At 34.9% G+C, this 16,144-nt stretch overlaps 2 protein-coding genes across 2 annotated transcripts; both read left to right on the top strand.

Annotated features, from left to right (window-relative positions):
* The first annotated feature begins 214 nt into the window (after positions 1-214).
* On the top strand, positions 215-8,005 carry LOC104232511 (guanine nucleotide-binding protein alpha-1 subunit). Its single transcript, XM_009785735.2, has 14 exons — positions 215-348; positions 1,593-1,750; positions 1,888-1,960; positions 2,238-2,275; positions 2,381-2,470; positions 2,643-2,720; positions 2,894-3,001; positions 4,578-4,679; positions 5,819-5,874; positions 6,288-6,422; positions 6,675-6,768; positions 6,987-7,046; positions 7,126-7,205; positions 7,570-8,005. The coding sequence occupies exons 2-14, from the start codon at positions 1,664-1,666 to the stop codon at positions 7,745-7,747; spliced, it is 1,179 nt and encodes a 392-aa protein (XP_009784037.1). The 5' UTR covers positions 215-348; positions 1,593-1,663; the 3' UTR covers positions 7,748-8,005.
* A 2,966-nt stretch (positions 8,006-10,971) lies between these two features.
* LOC138876088 (uncharacterized) lies at positions 10,972-11,920 on the top strand. The gene is made up of 3 exons (XM_070154982.1): positions 10,972-11,061; positions 11,202-11,430; positions 11,508-11,920. The coding sequence occupies exons 1-3, from the start codon at positions 10,972-10,974 to the stop codon at positions 11,918-11,920; spliced, it is 732 nt and encodes a 243-aa protein (XP_070011083.1).
* Positions 11,921-16,144: the final 4,224 nt, after the last annotated feature.

A 16,144-nucleotide genomic window follows, 5' to 3' on the forward strand; every position in this document is an offset into this window, starting at 1 on the left:
AATTTAATTCAGGTTGTTAAATTAAAGTAAGAAGATATATTATTAAATTAAATTTTTTCTATATATGCGGCATGGGTTGTATTAATTGATTTAGTATAAATATTTTATGTCATTTTTGGGTAATAAATAGTCAAGAAAGAAAAGGAAAAAATAAAAAGTGAATGAGTCTATTTTTAATTTGTTAGTCAAAAGTGGGAACCTTGACCATGGTTAGGTACACTATATTTTCTGTCTCTGTCTCTGTGTCTGTCTTTGTCTCTCCAAAGCAATTGCTTCTGAGCACCGGCAAACTTCTCCCTTTATCTCTCTCTCTCTCAGATCACTGCTTCATCTAACAGATCCTCTTAGGTCAGTACATTTTTTAGCTCTATCTTTAACTTAATATACACTTTTGTGTATATATATGTAAAGTTGCTGCCCTTTTATTTATTTATTTAATTTGTTTGAGGGTTTAAATTTCCAAAGGTTTTTAGGGCTAGGATTGAATGTTAGTAAATGGTGTGTTGAGTTGACTGTTTTAAATGCAAATGAAGTGGAAATGTAAAGTGGGTAGCTCTATTTATGTTTATATATACATACATACATATATATATTTATGTATAAATGTAAAGTTGCTGCTTTATTTAAATGCTTATGGGGTTAATTTCCAAAGGTTTTAGGGCTTGGAGTGTTTCAGAATCAAGAATGTTAGTGAACAGGGTGTTGAATTTACTATTTTAACTGTAAAAGAAGAGGAAATTAGAAAGTGGCTAGTTTTATTTATGTTCTTATGTAACTTATATTTATTTACAGTGGGTGGGGTAAATCTTGAAGTGGTAGTGTTAATCTTAGAAAATTTAAATGGGGATATGTGGTTCAATTTCCTGCTCAATAGTCATAATATCATGAAATGTATTTACCAACATTGAAATGAACGGGTTCGAACTCAGTGGAATGTGTATAAAGGATAGTTGGGATGCGCACAAGCTGGCCGGAAACCACTATAGAGGATTCATGCAGCTGATCCAAGCTAACTTAGGAATTAGGATTGAGGCTTAGTTAATTGATTGATTAATGATGCGTTGTCATTTGCGAATAAATGGGACTAGGTTGGTTTTGGGGCCTTAGTGAGTGATACTAACTGACACCTATTAGTTATTATTGTAGGAAGAAACACTACTTCTCAAAACAATTGCTTTCCCTATGTATTAGAAACACAACCATTAGAAATTGGTTGGTACCCTGTCATTCTTGATGGTTTTCCATAAACATTTCATCCACAATTTGACCATCAATTCTATAGCAGGTTTCAACCTCTCTGAGTGTTCTTCCAACAATGAAATTTTGAACTTAGTTTCTAAATCGCGCACATATCCTTTTCATATATTTCTTTTGTATAATTCCCTTATTTAGCTCTGAGAGGTTTTTTATGTGTGTGGGGGGTGGGGAAGGTTGTTAACTTGGACTTTTATTAGATCGAGATGCAAACATGAAACCACGGAGACGTATTTTGGTTATTCTTTAAATTCAACTGCACTGGACATGCAGTAAAGTCTTTTTCCCAGTATAATTACCTTATTATCTTATTTCTTGTCTGTTTCTCTGAAAATAAGGTATACATGGACATCATAAAGGAGTTGCTGCAAAATATTTGAGATCTCTAGCTTGACTATCACACAGGCCTATGCTGTGTGTGGTATTAGAAAACATGGGCTTGTTGTGCAGCAGAAACAAAGGCTACAATCAAGCCGATGATGAGGAAAATACTCAGGTATGAGTTATGCGAAATAGATTTGGAATTTTGGTAATTGTCCATAGTGCTGTCTTTAAGCTAGGAGAGCAAAGAATCTATTTTCATCTTGCTTAATGCATAAGCACCAGTGTCCTTACTAGATCATGCGTCTACAGACTGCAGATATAGAAAGACGTATTGAGCAAGAAACAAAGGCGGACAAGCATATTCAGAAACTTCTTCTACTTGGTAAATCAGAAAAATTAGTCTTCAATTGTCCTATGATCTAGTCATTTCTTACTGTTAGCTTTTCCTTTTATGTCACCATATCAATGTTGTGATTCACGATTTCTATAGACATCTTTCACCTAATCCTGTTAAATTTGAGGAAAGCAATAGATTTTGAACTTTTTTGAAGCTTACTGCTGTGTGTTTTGCCGTATGATTAAACTTACTGTTGTGTGTTTTCTGGTCTATGTCCTGTTTGACTGTGTTTGCTGAATGCTGATCTTTCTGTTGTTTCAAGGTGCCGGAGATTCGGGGAAGTCCACTATTTTTAAGCAGGTAAGAGATCTTATGATTAATCTTTCACGATTTCATTATTCTCTAAATGTTCATGATAATGTATTTCTTTTAACTCCAGTGTCCTCTATTTATTTTGCCATGCAGATAAAACTTTTGTTCCAAACTGGCTTTGATGAGGCAGAGCTAAAGAACTATATCCCTGTCATTCATGCCAATGTCTATCAGACAATAAAAGTACGGAATACTTGAAAGGGTGTGTTGGTTATTTCCCTTTTTGCAAAATAGCTGCTGCTTGTTAGAGACGTGCATATATAGAAATATCATTCACATGCTTTATAATGCGGGTTGATTAGTAATGTCATGGAAACTGACATTCTTACATGGTGGGTGTTTGGTGACATGACAGGTATTACATGATGGATCGAAGGAATTAGCTCAAAGTGAATTAGAGGCCTCAAAGTATCTTCTATCAGCTGAAAATAAGGTTTGTCTTATTCGTTCATTGTGCAATTTCCTTGCTTTTCTTGCTTATTATTACCAGATATTTGGGCTATCATCTTGAAGTCATTTAGCCAAGGGAAACCCTTGAAAGTGAGGACATGTGATTGCTTGTCTTGCTTAGCTGCATGAACATAATAACGTATTTCTTTGCACCAGGATATCGGCGAGAAGCTTTCAGAAATTGGAGGCAGGTTGGATTATCCTCACCTGACTAAGGATCTGGTGCAGGATATTGAAGCTCTTTGGAAAGATCCTGCTATTCAAGTAAGCCCTTTGATGACTTTATTTCAGTGTCAAGTACTTTTTTAAGGCTTGATGATTTGGATTATGATAATTGTTTTTACTTATATAATTAAATGATTATTGATAATTGAAACAATCAATTCATTGAAGTCAATCAATCAACTATGCCTCAATCCGTAGCTAGTATTTAAAAAAAACCCAAACTAGTGGGGTTTTCGCGATGATCTTCTATATTTCTGCTCTATTGGGGCCATTTCACATTTCATTTCAATACCACTTTTTCTTTGTCTGTAAGTCAAGTTCAGTAGTTCTACAAAACTAGAGGTTTCTTAAATCTCACTCTTATTCCTAATCCTAATGTTGAAAACCAGCAACTACTGATCCTTATTCCTATATAGTTGGAGTTGTCTATTTGGATCATTTGTTTCCATCATGTTCTAATCTTAACTCAGTTCACAATATTCCTAGATATCATAGATCTTTTAGATAAGCACCCTAGGGTGTGGCCTAGTGGTCAATAAAGTGGGTGCAAAACTGGGATCAAATTCCGCCAGAGATAAAAAGCATTAGGTGTCTCTTCCTATTTGCGTAAGCCTTGGTGGATAGAGTTACTCAATACCTATGCTGGTGGGAGGTATTAGGAACTCGGTGATATAGTCGAGGTGAGCGCAGGTTGGTCCAGACACCACCGTTATAAAGGAAAATCTTTTTAGATAACTTCTCTACGTGTGATTCTAGAATTACCTTGTGCCTTTTTAGCAACTTCAACCACTAAAGTCATACCTACAAATTGGTGAATATGGAGGGATGACTTAATAATCTCACCTTCTCACATTTTATTCTGTATGTATGTTACTTGCACTTTCTCTGCCTAAGCATGAGTGGGCAGAGTTACCTAGTACCTATTTTGATGGGCGGTAACAAGTATCGGTAAAAGAGTTGAGGTGCAAGTAAAATGGCCCAAAAACCACCTTCATAAAAAATGTATGTTACTTGCACCTACTGTCTGAGTTGATCATTTTAACTTTGTCTGGATTTGTAAGATTGCAAATTCGTTATAACTTTCGCATTTCTAAGACACTCATCTTGAGGATACGTTGGGCCTTAACCTTCATTCCCACATTACCGGTCTTTGCCTTTCACTTTATTGGATATGTTCCTATCACATAGTTTTCTTGTAGTATACCTCCACATCAATCATCTGATCTAACTCTATGTGCTACATCTTTATCTGTAATGCCATTCTCCCAGAAGACTGAACCCATATATTTGAATAGTTTGCATTAAAGCACCACAATCATTCACTTTACCTTCATTCTTCTTCTGCGGGCTTCACTGGCAATGCATATAATACTGTCTTACTTTATTTATCCCAAAATCCTTATTCTCTAGATCGCTTCTCCACAGTTCTAGCCTTTAATTTTATTTAAGTAAATCACTTGGAATTTGATTTTTTCATACAATGGCCAATCAGAGATTCTGATTAATCAGCCTGATGGTGAAAATCCAAACTACGTGAACCCTTAATCTTTTATCGAGTATCCCAGAAAAGATTAACTTTTCATTAGTCTGATAGAGTTTTCTTTCTTTCTTGTAGGAAACTATTTTACGTGGTAATGAGCTCCAGGTTCCAGATTGTGCCCATTATTTCATGGAAAACTTGCAGAGATTTTCTGATATAAATTATGTCCCATCAAAGGTAAGAAATAGAGACTGGATCATGTATGCTTTTCGTTTCTGTATACCGATTATTTTAATTGAAATATATGGAACTAGAATGCTATTGAAATAAATAGAATGTAGGAAGTCTTGAGACTCTGAGTTAGTATGTTTTACAGTTCTACCAGTAGAACAGAAGATTAACAACAAGTTGTTCATTGGTCGTATACCAACTCTTTAATCAATGAGGTATTTTCCAATTAAGAGTTCGCTTTCTTTGCAATAGTAAAAATCTGTTCTACTTTTCATATTGAATTTACGAAGATATCAAAGCCATCTGTACTTTACCCAATGATAAAACTATCCTCTACATGATGTTGAATTCACAGTTGTTGATAGCAGTTTTGGCTCAGATGCATTATTAGATTTATTTTACCATTAGGATTTTGGTACAAGGGGTGTCTATGTTAACCGAAAAGAATACTAATCTTGACATGCATAGCTTTGGCAGGATGGGCCAAACCAGTTTTCTTTCTGATCTCATTTTAATCCACCCGTTTGACACCCCTAGTGTTGGTCAAATATTTCAAAATTCAAACTGCAACTTTCTAGAGTCAAATACGACGTCAAGCGCCCAAGATACTTGCTATTACACAGTACACTTGCCCTTGCTTGTCACTTATGCCTGTATCTGATTTTCTATTACACTAGTGGTGTTCTTTCTATAGGCAGTGTAAGTGTAGGAAGTACAAGTGTTGCCTGTCTATTGTTGGTAGAGAAAAGTGTGGTCCATCAATTAAGTTCTCATTGTGCTATTCAGTTACTCTTAATTGCTATAATTTCTTTCTTCATATAGAGCTTGTTGGATTGTATCTCGTGAATTGTATAAACTTCCTTATCAAAAGATGGGATGTTGTTATCTATTTATTATCCCTTTATACACTCCTTTAAGTGCAGGCCAGATACATTTCCCTGCCAAGCACGTCAAAATCCTTTGATGATGATGGCTGTGATACTTTAACAAAGGAATACTGTTTGTTCCATTCGTGTTGAATTGTGTAGAACTCCTCATTTACAAAATTAAGCTGTTAGAATGGAAACCGTTTGTTTTTTCAGTCGTCTTTAACACAGTTTCCCTATATGCATAGTCGAGTAATCATTTTTCTTCTTATATTGTAGGAGGATGTTCTTTTTGCCCGAATTCGAACAACTGGTGTCGTTGAAATACAGTTCAGGTGAACTTCACGCATCCTTGAACTGCCCTTGTATCGATTAACTAAAACCTTACTTTTAGTGGTTTATATACATTTTGATCTCTTACTGGAGTGTTGGTTTATATGCTTTTCTATGTGTCAAGTCTTAGCCACCCTGTTTAAATGCTATTGATGTAGTTTAATGCAGTTGCGGGTTATCTTCATTAGGTTCTGCCTACTTATGCATATCTCTTCCCCAACCTTCGTCTAGTCTCTTTGTCCCTCATCTATTGACTAAGTGCCTAATCATTAGGAGCATTTATATGTCCTTAAATTTGTTGATTATTAAACATTTTATACTTGTAATGCACTGGTTCTTGTGTCCTGCACGTAAGACACTTTTGTATTCTATCTAGTTTGGGTGAAAGGCCTAATAACTACTAAAATATTTGCAGCCCAGTTGGAGAGAACAAAAAAAGTGGAGAAGTATATAGGCTTTTTGATGTTGGAGGTCAGAGAAATGAGAGAAGAAAGTGGATTCATCTATTTGAAGGTGTCACGGCAGTCATATTTTGTGCCGCTATTAGTGAGTAAGATTTCTGCTCCTAGCTTTCTGATATTTCTACGATCATTTGCTTTAAGTAAATCCAATTTCTACTTCATCATAAGTAGCAATACAGGGATCGTGTTGCTTTCCAGACTGAAGAAGAAAATTAAAGTTAGTTAATGTAGGTCAAAAGGATTTTGAATTTGTCAGTAAAGGAAATGAGGCAACTGCATACTTCTTGTTGTTCTATTTTTTTTTTCAGTCACTTATTATTGTTTTCTATTATTCACTTCAGGTATGATCAAACTCTATTTGAGGATGAAAGAAAGAACCGAATGATGGAGACCAAGGAACTCTTTGAGTGGGTCTTAAAGCAACCATGTTTTGAGGTCAGTTTTTCGTTGTCTACTAGAAGACCGATGCTTGGTTGCGAACTCGAATTTTATATCCATCTGTATCAACGTGTACTTATGGCTCTTCTAGTTCTATGCTTTTGCATCACCTTTTTCATCCAAAAAGAAAAAGAAACTTTTGCATCACCTTTTTGGGGTTTTTCGAAAAAACAAATGAAACCAATTATGAAGCTTACACTTTATTGTTTGTGCAGAAAACTTCCTTCATGCTATTTCTCAACAAATTTGATATATTTGAGCAGAAGGCTCTGAAAGTAAGTACATATTATCTAGTGATGGTGTCTGTCTTTGGAACCATTCTTTTCGTCTAAGAATGATATCCCATGGTTATAGGTGCCTCTGAACGTCTGTGAGTGGTTTAAAGATTACCAACCAGTTTCAACAGGAAAACAAGAGATTGAGCATGCTTATGAGTAAGCTTTCTCATGTGCAGCACTTTTATACATGAGTACATGTTACTGATTCCACTGATGCATTCATTGGGCTCTATAAAAGTACTTTTTTGGTCCCAAGACATATGTAAGCTCAATACACGCACATGCATAGACACACACATTCATTTGCTCAAAGATTTTTCCTGCTTAGACACTATATCATGGTTGTTAATTCATCTATTCTTTAGCTATTTTCAGTCTATTTTCTGCTTTTTGGCTCTACCATTATTTTGGGTCTTGGGGATGTCGATTGTCGGGGTAGAGCCCTTACTCTTTCCTTTAAAACTGTTGCTCAATTCATGTGCTGAATGAACGTTCTATATTTCAATGATCTACTCTTTAGGTTTGTAAAGAAAAAATTTGAGGAGTCATATTTCCAATGCACTGCACCAGATCGTGTGGACCGGGTCTTTAAGATATACAGAACCACAGCCCTTGATCAGAAGCTTGTTAAGAAGACTTTCAAACTGGTAGACGAGACGCTGAGAAGGAGAAACCTCTTTGAAGCAGGTTTATTATGAAGTTCTTTAAATTTTGGAAACAGAAATGTTCATACTCTGAAAGATGCATACAAGTGTGAGGTTCAAACACAGAAGAATAGGCTACTGGCGTATCATATCATATCCAATTCCACTATTTAAAGTTTTGTCAGTGTTAGGTCTCTAAGCACATATTTCTTTCTATATTCCTGATGGTCTTATGTTGTATTTACCGAACACATGTTCCGAAACAAAAAAATGATATTCAAGTATATTCGATTGATGTTCATTTCGTTGAAATCTTGTGGTCAATCTCACATCTCGAGTTGTACATGCATCGTTAGTCTCCTTTTGCTATCTCGTGATTTATTTACTTTATCGTATAGCTCTTGCCAGCTCATGTTATCAGAGTGTTGCTATTCCAGACACTTGTTCTAGATTTCGACTGTTTTCCAAGATATTTCCGCATCTGTTTTGGCTTAGAAGTCAATAAAGCGGGTGAAAACTATGGAGAATAAAGTACAAATTCTAGCTGACAGAAAATATCGCTAAGTGATTTCTTTCCATCTGCTGAAAAGCTTCGATGGTTAGAGTTAATCTGTACCGTGTTGGTCGAAGGTGATAGGTAACTGATACTTGGGAGCATTTACATTATGTGATCCCCTCATTCTCGTAGTTCCATATGCTGAATATAGTAATTTCCCTTTCTTCTTATGGTTGACACATTATATTGCAATATGCACAGGACAGGGTCAAGTGTTGGATGAAATTGTTTGCTATAAAGCTATTTATAAGGTCGACTTACTATATTCACGATCTAGTCTATTTTGTCAACCGTTGGAGCATAGTATATTTTAGTTTTTAAATATTGATTTGATCGTCGGTATTTGCATGTACTGACTTCAATTTGAAATATTCTAACTGCAGTCAGAACTCTTTATAACAACATCCTTATATAATAACATTTCACTATAAAAGCCAAGATTTTCCGGAATTAATTTTCATGTTATGTTATAATATATGTTCTATATAACAATATTTTGCTATAATATTCAAAAATATTCGGAACAAGCGAGGCTGTTGCAGAGAGGTTTGACTGTAGTTTGACGAGCATTTCAAGTGACAAAATGGTTCTCCATCTTCAACTTTTATATTTAAACACAAGTTCAATTACCAAATTAATATTCTTTTTCAACTTTAACTTCTAATATCCCTTTTTTCACTCACTTAAAATCATGTTAGTCTCTGTCTGAAATTAGTGATAAAGAGAAGTAACAATTAAAGATCAAAGTTTGGAAAGTTTTCATGAGTTCACGTGACACTCTTTGACTTTGCAAAATTTTAACATCAGCAAGTTGCTAATTAACCAACAACTCCTAATCCTTATCCGTTACTAATTTATTGTATTAGCTGATGTTAATCATTTTGAATATATGTCCGTCGTGTTATAGGCTGGGAGTTGAGAGTTGTTAGTAGCGACTAAATGTTCATAAGTTGTTTTAGTAGAATTGCATAAGTTTGTGTTTAAGGGTTTAGGGCATGGGTGATGCATGAATCCAACTTGCAGGCATTTCACTTAAAGCATATACGATTTTTTTTAATTTAGACTCGATGTTTTATACAAACATAACTTTTGCTTATACTATTATCATAATTAATTAATACGCATCCTCGCCTCAATTTGTTATGTATCCATGATAGATAAATTAATATATTTTAAAGTAAACATCGAGTAAGAATAAATTTGGCTAACCTAATAGAGGCGGTGAACTTTTTTTAATTACCATTGTTGATACAAATAATTCTGGTAAGTAATCGAGAGGCATCGAAAATAGCCTCTCTGCCCTTTCAGGGGTAGGGGTAAAGTTGCGTCCTATAACCCACTTGTGGAAAAATACCGAATTTGTTGTTGTTGTTGCGGATGCTTGACAAACGCTTGTTCGTTTGACCAATAACCATATCGGGGTCTTTTCACAAATACTCACATTTGAAGTCGTCAGTAGAGTTATTTCCTAAATACTATTTTAAAAGGCATAAATAATAACATCACCCTTATGTACTTTGTACGATGTTTTGCCTATTGGATTAAGTACGTGATTAGAGCACACGTTTTGAGTCACATGAAAGTAGTCGATAAGTATTAGATATTAAAAATTACTTTTAAGATATGGTTTATTTTAATAGGCAATTATATGTTTTGATAAGATAACTGCTACAATGGTAACATTCAGTTATTTTAATGTGTTAATTTTTTTTAGATACGATTTTAATATTATTATGAATAAGGTTTAGGAACAATAGGCATTGCTTAGAATTGCTATTTAATTAGATTCTTACAGTTTCCCTTGATTGTCGATTGATCAAATTTAATTCTCCATTGTCAGTATTATCTCTACTGTTTTTTATTCAAGTATACATCACAACATTCACTAGAAATTACATGACACCTCCTTAGTTTGGAGTTTGGACTAATGTTTTACTCTCACGTGCATCGTTTTTTGGTTAATTATTATGTGATTAAAGCGCTAACAAGGAGCGTGAAAATACCACGACCTAGCCAGTTCTCGGATTGATAATTGAAAAATAGTCAGCCTTTATTCATTGAAAAATAGACTATTTTGCTGCAACACGGAAAGTTCCAGCATAATATACTGGAGATTGGAGCACATGTGTATGAACTTCCAGCAAATTATGCCAGACCAGTATATTATGCTGGAAGTCCAGTATACTGGAACTCTAATATATTATGCTGGAATATTTTTCGGATTTTGAACAATGTTTTCGTTCATATTTATCTTTATTTGAAAAGTGACAAAATTTCGATTACTTTTGAGACTATGACTATTTTTGAATTACCACTTATAAATATTGGCTATTTTTGAATTTCACCCCAATGAGCCGATTCACTATAGTAGCTACATATTGAGATTAAACAATTAATTCTGTTACTATCAATTTGTTATGAATAGAATTCTATTTAGAGTGAATGTCTATCTTGTAGAGAGTTTTACTTTGTGGCTAAGTCATTTTCCCCCTATAAATAGAGGGGTCTTACCCCATTGTAAATCATCCCAAAATTCAATAAGAATTTCCTCTCTCTCTTTCTCTGCAATATTGTTCTTCTACTTTTATTTTTTTATCACACGTTATCAGCACGAGACTCTACCGTCTCAAGAAGATTAAGGTACAATTTTTCTCCTCTTTTAATTATGACTGATATTACGAAAAGAAAGTTCGTTGCCCTTGAAATTTCGGGCAAGAACTATATGACATGGGTGTTGGATGCTGAAATCCATTTAGATGCAATGGGTCTTGAAATGTCATTAAAGACAAAACTAAAGCATCCACCCAAGACTGTGCTAAGGCCTTGATTTTCTTGCGCCATCACCTTGATGAAGGGTTAAAAATAGAATATCTCACAGTCAAAGATCCACTTGTTTTGTGGAATGGCTTAAAGGAAAGATATGATAACTTAAAGTTGGTCATTCTTCCACAGGCACGATATGATTGGGCTCATCTGAGGCTCCAAGACTTTAAGTCTGTTTCTAAATATAATTCTGCGATGTTTAGAATTACTTCTAAATTGAAACTCTGTGGAGTTACTATCACTGACTATGATATGCTTGAAAAAACGTTTACAACGTTTCATGCCTCCAATATGGTCCTGCAACAGCAGTACAGAGAGAAAGACTTCAAGAAGTACTCTGAGCTGATTTCTCCTCCTTGTGGCTGAGCGAAACAATGACTTGCTCATGAGAAATCGCGAAAAATTGACCCACTGGGTCTACACCATTGCCTGAAGTGGATGAGGTGTATTCCCATTATGCTAAGCGTGGAAAAGGCCGTGGCTCTATTCGTGGTCGTGGTCGTGGTCGTGGCCGTGGAAAAGGAAGAAATTTTCCTGGTGTTAATCACCCTCCAAAGAAAAATAACCACAAAAAATGGAAAGGGAAAGATGAGAAGCCAAAGGCAAATGATACAGAAACTAAATGTTATCGTTGCAGTGGAAAAGGGCATTGGGCAAATATTTGTCGTGTACCAAGACATTTGGTTGAGCTTTATCAAGCATCTCTAAAGAATAAAGGCCCCGAAGCTAATTTTGTCTCTGACAATGATTTTGACATCATCCACTTGGATGTGGCAGACTTCTTTGAGCACCCTAATGGGAAAATAGACCACTTGATCGGTGATGGATCTGTGGTTAAAGATGATTGAGTAGTTTGATTTTTATTTTTATATATTCGTAGTAACTAATAAACATCATGTAATCATAGTTCTTGTAGTACTCATTAGTATCCATTAGTATTACTTTATGAATTAGTGTTAGTTCATTTGATTAAATATAATTCTAGTATTTATTTTAAACAATGTTTCAGTTTGCTTAATATTCAAGGATAATATATTCTTTATTAAAATAATGTTGTGATGTGAAAAGAATACTTAATTACTAGTATTGAACAGAAAAGGTACAAATGCATGTCTTTAAATTGACCATAGTAGTATATAAACGTGATATAATAGCTATCTGCCACTGATTTACCACCAAACTAATTTATAAGTGGTAGAAAAATTTATATAACTTTTTTTAGCCTAAACATATAAACATCATCATCATTGCCCCTTTATGTACCTTCCATCGAAAGGTTGTCGATTGGGGAAAGCAGATACGTAGTAGTACTAGGAGAAGTAGTATTCTTTATGTTTCTGTTTTTCTGTTTCATAAACAAAAGGTTGTTAGTTATTTACTTGTTTTGATAACGGAGGAAAATCAATCGCGGAACAGAGAGCGGCAACCATTTTTTTATATTGATACAAGCTACTGTATATAGAGACATCTAATCGCAATATGATTTATTTATTTTTAATCATTCGTTAGTATTATAAGTATACACTCTGAAAATACTAATATTTATTCATATATTTCTTTTGTATGTCAAACAATGGGAAGGAATATGGATATCTCACAAAACAAACTTGGATCAAAGTTCAATTGTAAAAATATTTGTTTAATTGATTCATGTACAACACATACAATATTCAAAGAGAAAAAATATTTCTCTCATTTAAGTATGTGTAAGGCAGATGTTACTACAATTTCTGGTAGTAGTAAATTAATTGAAGGCTCTGAAAGAGCTACTATAACTCTGCCTAAGGGAACAATACTTATCATAGAGAATGCAATGTTCTCCTCCAAATCCAAGAGGAGCTTGTTGAGCTTTAAAGATATTCGCTGAAATGGATATCATATTGAGACAATAGATGAGAATAATCCTGAATATCTCATTATTACCAAAAATGTCTCTGGCCAGAAAAGGGCTATTGAGAAGTTCCCATCTTTGTCTTGTGGCCTGTATTGGACAAGAATTAGTGCAATTGAGGCACATTCTATTGTAAACCAAAAGGTTACTGATTCCAATACTTTTGTACTTTGGCATGATCGATTGGGACATCCTGGATCAATTATGATGAGACGAATTATAGAAAACTCAAATGGGCATCCATTAAAGAATTTTAAAATTCTTTTAAATAATGAATTTTCTTGCACTTCTTGTTATCAAGGCAAGTTAATTATAAGACCATCACCAACAAAGGTTGGGATTGAGTCCCCTGCGTTTTTAGAACGTATACAAGGGGACATTTGTGGACCTATTCACCCACCTAGTGGGTCGTTTAGATATTTTATGGTCTTACTAGATGCATCTTCTAGATGGTCTCATGCGTGCCTATTGTCATCTCGCGTTTGCAAAATTAATGGCACAAATAATTCGATTAGGGGCACAATTTTCCGATAATCCAATTAAATCTATTAGACTTGATAATGCTGCTGAGTTTTCATCCCAAGTATTTAATGATAATTGCTTATCAATTGGGATAAAAGTGGAACATCATGTAGCTCATGTTCACACTCAAAATGGTCTTGCAGAGTCTTTAATAAAATGTCTGCAATTGATAGCAAGACCGTTACTCATGAAAACGAGGCTTCCCACTTCTGTTTGGGGTCACGCCATTTTGCATGCATCAATGCTAGTTCGTCTCAGACTGACAAATTATCATAAATATTCCACGTTGCAATTAGTTTTGGGTCATGAACCTAATATATCCCATTTAAGAATTTTTGGATGCGTAGTATATGTGCCTGTAGCACCGCCATATCGCACCAAAATGGGTCTCCAAAGAAGGTTAGGAATATATGTTGGGTTTGAATCGCCCTCTATTATTCGCTACCTCGAAATATTAACGGGGGATTTGTTTACTGCACGATTTGCAGGCTGTCGATTCGATGAGACACTTTTCCCAAAATTAGGGGGAGAAGTTGGTAAAACCAAACGGAAAATTTTGTGGAAAAATCCATCATTATCTCATCTTGATCCACGTGCCTCTATTTGTGAAAAAGAGGTGCAAAAGATTATCCATTTGCAGAGAATAGCAAATCAAATGCCGGACGCATTTACTAATTTGAAAAGGATAACAAAATCACATATCCCTGCAGAGAATGTTCCAATCTGTATTGATGTCCCTATTGGACAATCTTCTAGTGTCATAGCTAATGAGTCAAAAGCACGCCTAAAACATGGCAGACCATTAGGTTCTAAGGATCGAAATCCTAGAAAAAGAAAAACAAATGATCAAAATGACCACTACGAAAGAATCTCGTGAAGAAATCCACGATTTAATAAATTCTAAGATTCATGAAGAAACCACTGAGCCCGAGACTCAAGAAAATAAGGAACTATCAATAAATTCAATCGATATTGAGACAAATTTGAATCGAGTGGATATAGTGGTGGATTATGTCTTTGCATATAATGTTGCATCTAGAATTATGCAAGATAGTGATGATCTTGAACCTCAATCTATTGGAGAATGTCGACAAAAACATGATTGGCCAAAATGGCAAGAAGCAATCCAATCAGAGTTGAACTCACTTGCAAAACGTGAAGTTTTTGGGCCTGTAGTCCAAACACCTAATGTTGTTAAGCCTGTTGGCTATAAATGAGCTTTTGTATGCAAGAGGAATGAGAAAAATGAGGTACAAAGATATAAGGCACGCCTTGTTGCACAAGGATTTTCACAAAGGCCTGGTGTCGATTATGAAGAGACATATTCACCAGTTATGAATGTTATAACGTTCCGTTATCTCATTAATTTTGTTGTCCATAAAAAGTTTGACATGCATTTAATGGATGTGGTTGCCGCCTACCTTTATGACTCACTTGATAATGAGATATATATATATATATGAAAATTTCCGATGGATTTAAAATGCCAAATGCAAATAATTCAAAGTCCCGGAAAAATATTTTCAATCAAATTGCAAAGGTCTTTGTACAGTCTAAAGCAATCAGGACGAATATGGTATAATCGTCTTAGTGAGTATTTATTAAAGGAAGACTATATAAATGATGCCATTTGCCCATATGTTTTTATAAAGAAAACAAAATCGGAATTTGTTGTACTTGCCGTATATATTGATGACATAAACCTTATTGGAACTCCTATAGAACTCCAAAAAATAATTGATTATTTAAAGAAGGAATTCGAGATGAAAGATCTCGGAAAGACAAAATTATGTCTTGGTTTGCAAATTGAACATTTGGCAAACGGAGTTTTTATTCATCAATCTGCCTACATAGAAAGGTATTGAAACGGTTTTACATGGATGTAGCACATCCATTAAGTACTCCAATGGTTGTTCGATCACTTGATGTGAATAAGGATCCATTCCGACCTCAAGAAGAGAATGGAGAGCTACTTGGTCCTGAAGTACCATATCTTAGTGCAATTGGTGCACTAATGTATCTTGCCAATACTACAAGGCCTGACATAACCTTTTAAGTTAATGTCTTAGCAAGATATAGCTCTGCTCTTACAAGGAGATATTGGAATGGAATCAAACACATATTGTGATATCTAAAAGGAACTACCGATATGGGCTTATTTTATGGCAATAATTGCAGTCCTGATCTTATTGGTTATGCCGATGCTGGGTATTTATCCGATCCACACAAGGCTCGATCTCAAACAGGCTATGTGTTTACATGTGGAGGCACTACCATATCTTGGCGATCGATTAAGCGATCAATTGTAGCTACTTCATCTAATCATGCTGAGATAATTGCTATTCATGAAGCAAGTCGAGAATGTGTGTGGTTGAGGTTTATAATACATCTTATTCGAGACAAATGTGGTTTGAATTGCGACAAACTGCCCACGATTTTGTATGAAGACAATGCAGCATGCATAGCCCAATTGAAGGGAGGATTCATAAAAGGAGATAGGACAAAACACATTTCACCAAAGTTATTTTTCACACATGATCTTCAAAAGAATGGTGATATCAATGTGGAACTGATTCGTTCAAGTGGTAATATAGTTGATTTGTTCACAAAATCTCTACCGATGTCAACCTTCAAGAAGCTAGTGTACAAGATCGGGATG

Source organism: Nicotiana sylvestris, chromosome 8 (assembly GCF_000393655.2).
Source record: "Nicotiana sylvestris chromosome 8, ASM39365v2, whole genome shotgun sequence".
Lineage (NCBI taxonomy): Eukaryota > Viridiplantae > Streptophyta > Magnoliopsida > Solanales > Solanaceae > Nicotiana > Nicotiana sylvestris.

Excerpts from the sequence above, each read along its gene's own strand:
- LOC138876088 (XM_070154982.1), top strand. The coding sequence starts at position 10,972 with ATGACATGGGTGTTGGATGCTGAAATCCATTTAGATGCAATGGGTCTT. Across the intron at positions 11,062-11,201 it reads TAAAGCATCCACCCAAGACT|GCACGATATGATTGGGCTCA; the intron begins GTGCTAAGGCCT and ends ATTCTTCCACAG. Across the intron at positions 11,431-11,507 it reads TGAGCTGATTTCTCCTCCTT|TGGATGAGGTGTATTCCCAT; the intron begins GTGGCTGAGCGA and ends CATTGCCTGAAG.
- LOC104232511 (XM_009785735.2), top strand. The coding sequence starts at position 1,664 with ATGCTGTGTGTGGTATTAGAAAACATGGGCTTGTTGTGCAGCAGAAAC. Across the intron at positions 3,002-4,577 it reads GGAAAGATCCTGCTATTCAA|GAAACTATTTTACGTGGTAA; the intron begins GTAAGCCCTTTG and ends TCTTTCTTGTAG. Across the intron at positions 4,680-5,818 it reads TAAATTATGTCCCATCAAAG|GAGGATGTTCTTTTTGCCCG; the intron begins GTAAGAAATAGA and ends CTTATATTGTAG.